The sequence below is a fragment of the Etheostoma spectabile genome, unplaced genomic scaffold (genome assembly GCF_008692095.1).
Source record: "Etheostoma spectabile isolate EspeVRDwgs_2016 unplaced genomic scaffold, UIUC_Espe_1.0 scaffold270, whole genome shotgun sequence".
NCBI classification, from domain to species: domain Eukaryota; kingdom Metazoa; phylum Chordata; class Actinopteri; order Perciformes; family Percidae; genus Etheostoma; species Etheostoma spectabile.
Window position 1 is genome coordinate 466,633 of NW_022605574.1, and position 7,640 is coordinate 474,272.

General features: G+C 42.5%; 1 protein-coding gene across 2 annotated transcripts in view; it reads left to right on the top strand.

Annotated features, from left to right (window-relative positions):
- dis3l (DIS3 like exosome 3'-5' exoribonuclease) overlaps positions 1-7,640 on the top strand; it is a 27,091-nt gene that overhangs the window by 17,011 nt on the left and 2,440 nt on the right. For both annotated transcript variants that reach the window (XM_032510695.1, XM_032510696.1), the window contains exons 12-16: positions 1,406-1,694; positions 2,976-3,211; positions 4,573-4,727; positions 5,994-6,172; positions 6,257-6,402. In XM_032510695.1, the coding sequence (XP_032366586.1) occupies positions 1,406-1,694; positions 2,976-3,211; positions 4,573-4,727; positions 5,994-6,172; positions 6,257-6,402 (1,005 nt within the window). The remainder of the gene's footprint in view (positions 1-1,405; positions 1,695-2,975; positions 3,212-4,572; positions 4,728-5,993; positions 6,173-6,256; positions 6,403-7,640) is intronic.

The following is a 7,640-nucleotide window of genomic DNA, read 5'->3' on the forward strand; positions in this document are numbered from 1 at the left end:
GACATTTTTTAAAGGGGTCAAATTTGACCCGAGGACAACAGGAGGGTTAAAACATGCTATCTGAGAGAAACTAAATGGAATGATTGCTGTCATATCATTTCTCTGTTGGCGCTGTAAGAAATATTAAGGTACTTTTTTTTTGTTTTGGTCATGTGAACAACTTTTGTTTTCCTGAAAATGTGTTACGAAGCTGATAACTCAGTGTTCACATGTATCGGTTCCCTTTTCACACCGTTTATGTCTTTTAGAAATGAATGTGTCTGACAAGGGGGATGGATATGAAAGCGGGTACATAGATCTTGCTTTTATGGCACCTAGGAACCGCAAAGATTTAAACTGGAAGGCATCCAAAACCCCAGCAGTAATCAGGCTACTTTGTTCTGGAAAGCATTTATTATAAGACGATAAAGACAAAACCTCAGACTTTTTGAATATATGACAATCTCATAGACAATTTGACTATTACATTTCTGCATTAATGTTAGGGACTATGCAGTCTATATATCCACGACGTTACGCCGCCAGATGTCCCCCTTATGGCCAGATGTCCGTCCCCTTCCTCTTTCTTTGTGTTGGCGTTCTAACCTCCGGTGGATTTCTTAAGACTAGGGTCAACTGGTCCTCAGATCTCTGCAGGGTAAATCCAGACAGCTAGCTAGACTATCCGTCCAATCTGAGGACTATAGTTACCTGCTCCTCAGGTCTCTGCAGGGTAAATCCAGACAGCTAGCTAGACTATCTGTCCAATCTGAGGACTATAGTTACCTGGTCCTCAGGTCTCTGCAGGGTAAATCCAGACAGCTAGCTAGACTATCTGTCCAATCTGAGGACTATGGTTACCTGGTCCTCAGATCTCTGCAGGGTAAATCCAGACAGCTAGCTAGACTATCCGTCCAATCTGAGGACTCTGGTTACCTGGTCCTCAGATCTCTGCAGGGTAAATCCAGACAGCTAGCTAGACTATCTGTCCAATCTGAGTTTTCTGTTGCACGACTAAAACTACTTTTGAACGTACACATATTCCACTAAAACAAGTTCCTTCCCGAGGCTATTTTGCAGAGGCACCGTGGCTCCGTCCGGAGCTTAGCAACACCCACGACGACTGTGATTGGTTTAAAGAAATGCCAATAAACTAGAACACGTTTTTCTCCCATCCCAGAACGCTGTGTGGACTTGCCAGACCCTCTTAAGCAGCGCTGTGGAGGACGGTCTGGCAAAGGGAGACTAGAGACTATAACAGTGTTATCTGAGTGCATTTATTGTGTTTTATCAGGGGTTTTTTTAGTTGTTTTTTTTATTTGTCATTTTGTGAAGGATTTGAAATATGAGAAATTTGTCCTGCAAAGTGAAAAAAATACACGCTATCTGTACATTTAAATGCGTACTTGTCCACTCTCGTATCCAGGTATGCCATGAGCGTGCTGTGGGAGCTCGATGCACAAACCCTGGAGGTCCGAAACGTGTGGTACGGCCGCACGCTCATCCGCTCCTCCTACCAGCTGCACTACGAGCTGGCCCAGGCGCTCCTCAACGCGGAGCCGGCTGAGGTACCGGAGCTGGCCCGGCTCGGGTCCGAGGAGAAGGACGCTAAGCTAGCTGAGCTAACCCAGGCTCTAGAGATGCTGACACATGTCGCCAGACACCTCCGGGCGCAGAGGGACAGGGGAGGCGCGCTGGAGCTGGAAGGGGTGGAGGTATGATTGGCTTCTTTTATTTGTAAAAGAATTGTTGTTGTTTTAACCCTCCTGTTGTCCTCGGGTCTAATTTGACCCCTTTAAAAAGTGTCTACATCTGAAATATGAGTTTCTTTTTAATCAAATTATCACAAAAAAGGATTGGATTCCATTCAACGCTCTTTGCAAATACAATTGATCACTTTCATTCCTGACTAAACTCAAATGTACGTTCCTCTGATCAAAAAAACTCAAATTTGAGGTATAATTCTGAATAAATGAGGGCTATTGACTATGAATTCCAAAACGTACCCGGGAGGACAACACAAGGGTTGAAGGAGTACTTGTTAAATATGTGGAACTTTAACGGTTTTTCACTGTGATAATTCCTAGCAACTGCACAATATGACAATAACACCACATATAGATTAGAAAGAATAGAAAAAAAGGTCCAAGGCACTCTTCTTCTGAAAAAAACATTTCATATTGATATCTTGCATTCAAGATAGCGGAGCCCACATTTTTCAGGGTGTTATTACTTAAACAGAGGCTTTTTAATTTTTTTCATAAGAAGAGTGCCCTGGACCTTGCTTCTCTTTTGAAGTTGTGTTCCCTTTCCAACAAGCACCTTCAGGATTTGTTTTGAACTTCTGATCACTCCAGAGTTTTCTTGTTCACATATAGATTTGAAAGGAGCCAGTTGAGGTGGTTCGGGCATCTGGTAAGGATGCCTCCTGGGCGCCTCCCTAGGGAGGTATTCCAGGCACGTCCAACTGGGAGGAGACCTCGGGGAAGACCCAGGACTAGGTGGAGAGATTATATCTCCAACCTGGCCTGGGAACACCTCGGGATCCCCCAGTCGGAGCTAGTTGATGTGGCTCGGAAAAGGGAAGTTTGGGGTCCCCTACTGGAGCTGCTGCCCCCGCGACCCGATACCGGATAAGCGGATGAAGATGGATGGATGGACATATAGATTTGATTTAGATTCATTGTTAGTTCCAGCAGTCATTACACATAGCATCATATAGATATACTGTACATAACATCTCTATGAATTCATACATCATCCCAGCTCACAACAGTGTCATCTATGCAGAGGGGACAGAACTCCTGTTGAAACGAGCTCTTTCCTCTCCCCACTATCTACGGATAGTTTTAGGCTTGCATTACAGTTGTTGTTACATCGTATTCTATAGGTTGTACAAAATAACCATTATTTATTTGACCTACTGGAACCGTATCTTTATAACCTGTTTTCCTTAAAAAAGTTATTAAAAAAGCTGTCTGACCGCCCCTCCTCAGGTGCGTGCCCAGCTGGATGAGGAGAGGAACATCACAGCCCTGGTCCCCCGCCAGCCCCTGGAGGTCCACGAGACGGTGGCCGAGTGCATGATTTACGCCAACCACTGGGTGGCGCGCAAGATCCAGGAGGCCTTCCCCCATCAGGCCCTGCTGAGGCGCCACCCGCCCCCCCGGCAGGAGTTCTTCAGCCAGCTGGTGGACAGCGCCGCCGCCCGGGGATTCACCATCGACACCAGGTGATCTAACGAGTGTCCTGTGTGGACGCTGTGTCTTTTCACTCCTTCAAAACAAAACTCTGCTCTCTACCATAGCCTGTAAAAAAAAAAAAAAATGCTGAAGCTCCTTAAAGCTGCGTTGTCTCTAACCTCCAGCAGGGGGCGACTAAAAAGAAGTGTGTTTCTATAGAAGTCTATGAGAAAATGAGCCAACTTCTCACTTGCTTTATTACCTCATCCAACATTTTCATAATCAGTTTATGTTCTCAGTCACTAGTTTCAAGTCTTCTTCAACACAGCATGATGTTCATTTAGTAAATTATGGCCTCATTTATTTTGAAATCGAGGATAAAGCAAGGGAGGCTTTAGGACCTGTCACCCTGTCACAGGACAGGCTTAGCAATGCTAACCATGCTAACACTGAGGACATTATAATAGACCATAACTTGTTTTTGGCTGTTGTCCATGTTTTCATCTTAAACTTTGAACCATGTTTTTAATTTATCAATGTTAACTGGAACATTTTGAATGCCTAAAACCTGTTGTTAAGCGTTCTGCCAACCATCCAAGCTAGCTAGCTACTGCTAGCTGGTAGAGTAAGAAAAGAAAGATTGATGATTTTCTGTACCGCCGTACATGCAGATGAACGACGACAGTACTCGACGGTCCGAGTTTACCCGCCGGTAACTCTCCACTGGATGACTCGGCTCAGAAGGATTGAAAATCTGCAACTTTCCCTCTTTAGCATTTAACTTAGCGCAACGTCATTGCAACCATAAACAACAGTGGCTTAGCCTGTCCGCGTTGCAACAAGATGGCGACGCTTGTATTAGCAAATTAGTGATTATCCATGAACATACATTCCTTTAATTTTAGTCTCAATAATTCCTAATTTCTGCTTTTCTGACTTAAACATTAGGTTGTTTTTTTATAAATGATGTTAATTGACCATAAAATCCAAAAATAACTGTAAAACTAAAGTTAATAACTTGGTGTTATATAGTGTTGAAAACGTCAAAAAAAAGTGACAAACATTGAAAAAAAAAAGACAAAAACAAAAGAAAGTTAAAAACATCGATTTAAAAAGCCTCAATAAAAGTGTTGCTTTTCAGTTTTGGCGGGAAGACAACGCAAGGGTTAACAAACTGGGGATGTCACGGATGCTACGTCCACTTTTTTAAACACTTTGATTTCTACCACTGTAAAATGTAGAACTAAACACATCTTAGGCAGAGCGAGTCAATGTATTCACACACAAACAATCACGATTTGATTTGTTAATGTACTGTATCGCACCTTGTTTCCTCACATCGCGTTTTGCCTCTCGGCACACACAGTTATGTGAAATGATCATAGTCTAACGGCCGGTTCTGTTCCTCCAGGACCAACAAGGCTTTAGCTGAATCTCTGGACCGAGCTCTGGACCCACAGGACCCGCTGGTGAACAGGCTGCTGAGAATAATGGCCACCACAGCCATGTCGCAGGCTCTGTACTTCTCCACTGGGCTTCAGTCCCAAGACCACTACTACCATTACGGTACTCAGCTTTTTATTCTATCATTTAGTGGAACTACGTTTGCATGCGTCTTTATGGGGGTTGAATGGGTTAAATATATGTATCTAATTTCTATGAATGAATGCAGAAATGTAATAGTAATTTTTTTTTTATAGAGCACTTTTCAAGATCCATGTTACTAAGTGCTTGACAAAACCGCAAAGTATAACGCAGCAGTCATAAAAATATCCGGTTCCTGGCTAAATTACCATTAGATTAGTCGTCGATCTATACAGTTTACATTAGTGATGAATTTGTGGGTTAGCCCAGAGTTGTTCACCTAGGTCAAAACAATCATATTAAAAAGTGTTGAACGGTGTCGTAATCTTATGTTACCCACCAAAAATTACATTAGCATTAGCTACTTGTCAACCAGCACCTTTTACAGTAGGCACCAAAAGCACCTTTCCTCTTCGTTCCCCCTGCAGGTTGGGATCGTGGTGTCGTTGTATCGAATTATGGGTCAAAAATCGTAATTCGAACCGAACCCTGGGTTTGGTGTATCGTTGCAGCCCTAAAAGCGATAGCTCTTAGTAGAAGCATGCTGCATGCCTACTGGCTCCTTGACGGCGATGAAATGGGCTGCTTAGGGAAATGCGGATTGAAATGTTGTATTTTTTTCAATACAATACTCATGTTGTTTTCCAGACACAATTTTTTAGCCCGTAAGTTACGACTTTAAGTCACCACTCACGACTTGGTAGCGTTCCAGGCAAAGTCATGACAAACCCTTCCAGCTAGCGTTAGCTAGCAGCTGCCCAAAGTCGACGTTAGGTACCGCTAGCTTATACTAGCAATTTCTAGTTGGCGACATATTTTGGGCTTCATTTAAGAAACATATCCTCAACAGAGGCCGTTTATGTGTGTGTGATGTCAAAAACGATCTGGTACGAGTTCCCGGGTAGTAAGTTACAGGTTCCAGGGCACATTCACGGGTAGAAGGTTGTGAAAACATGGGTTACGGGTTGCCTGCAACGCAGCATCAGAAGGCAATTTGCTCTGTGCCTTAAAAGTATCAAAGTGCGGTACCCAGCCGTAATTGGGTGTGTACAAACCAATACAATGAAAGCAGCGAAGAATCGTGAAAACTTAAAAAGAAATAGACAGTTCAAAGGAGGTTCAACCTCAAATAAAATCAGGAAAGGTTCTCTGCTAAAAGTCTTAAGAAGGGACTTTAAAGGAGACCGCTGACTATTTAAAAAGAAGATTAAAATGTAACGTCCTGTGCTGATGTCCATCTTCCCCTAGGTCTGGCTCTGGACCGCTACACGCACTTCACCTCCCCCATCCGGCGCTACGCCGACATCGTGGTGCACCGCCTTCTCACCGCCGCCATCAGCATGGACACGCAGGCGGACCCCGGGAAAGCCTTGGCCAGTAACAAAGACCTGGAGGAACTGGCTCATCACATCAACAACAAGAACTGGGTCAGTGCTGCTCTGGGATTCTGTGATTCCCTTCTTAGTGACTGTGTCAGATGAAGTCTCCTGACTCCTGTGTGGCGCTTGCAGGCGTCCCAGCGGGCCCAGAAGTTGTCCACGGAGCTGTTTCAGTGTCTCTACTTCAAAGAACGAGACCCTCAGTCGGACCAGCGCTGCGTGGCGGACGCCGTCATCTACGCCATCAGGGACAACGGCGTGCTGGTGTTCGTCTCAGAGTAAGAAACTACCGGCAAATACGTTATAGCTTTTAAAGTTTTAAAGCAATTTTGAGTGAGCTATTGTTATTTATTTATTTATATATATATGTGTGTGTGTGTGTGTGTGTGTGTGTGTGTGTGTGTGTGTTTGTGTGTGTGAGTATATATGTGTGTGTATATATATAAGTTTGTGTGTGTATGTATAAATGTGTGTATGTGTGTGTATGTATGTATGTGTATATATACAGTATGTATGTGTGTATATATGTGTATATATACGGTATGTGTACTGTGTATATATATGTATGTGTATATATAGATATATATCTACTGTCATCAAATTCCACGGAAAGACCAAAGCCACTTCCTGTTTGTGGCTCTGTTAGGAGACACATGGTTCCTACTTATGACGACAATCTTCATAAATAGCTCGCAGATATATAGTTTCTTCTTTTTTTTAAAGCTCAGTCATTTCCTAAAACAGCTGGACACTTTTACTTGTCTTAAGATTTTGGAAACATTCTTGGTTTTTGGCAGAGCAAAATACAGAAGGAATGTACATGACACTTAATGTTAACTGACATGAGCAGACAAGATATTAATATATATATATATAATATATATAGATATTATAATATATAATTATATATATATAATATAATTTATATATAAATGATATATTGGTTGAGTATTTCTTATGAAAGTAAGTGTAAACTTCATCTGATTCCAGCTTGTTAAATGTGAGTATGTTCTAGTGTCTTCTCTCCTCTGACAGTAAACTGAATGTCTTTGAGTTGTGGACAAAACAAGACATTTGAAGACGTCATCTAGGGCTTTTTGGAAAACACTGATCCACAGTTTTTAACATTTTCTGAAGTTTAGAGATCAAACGACTCATCCATTATTCAAGAACATAATTGATAGATTATTTGACAATGGAAATAACAGGTCACAGCCCTTTTGTAATACTCGAGAATATTAAGGATTAATCCAGTTTATTGTTTAAGTGTAATTGTCTGAAAAGGAAAACTGAGTGTATCTCCTAGCAGGGCGGTAGTCAAGACCACCTAGGTCGAGTCCAAGACAAGTCCAAGACCAGGACTAGTCGAGTCCAAGACAAGACAGAGTCCAAAGAGGTTTGAGTCCAAGACAAGTCCAAGACCAGGACTAGTCAAGACCGAGTCCAGGACAGGAAAATAGGTCTTATGCATGACAGTATCAAGACAATCATTTTTGGGTTTCACTTTCCCTCCAAT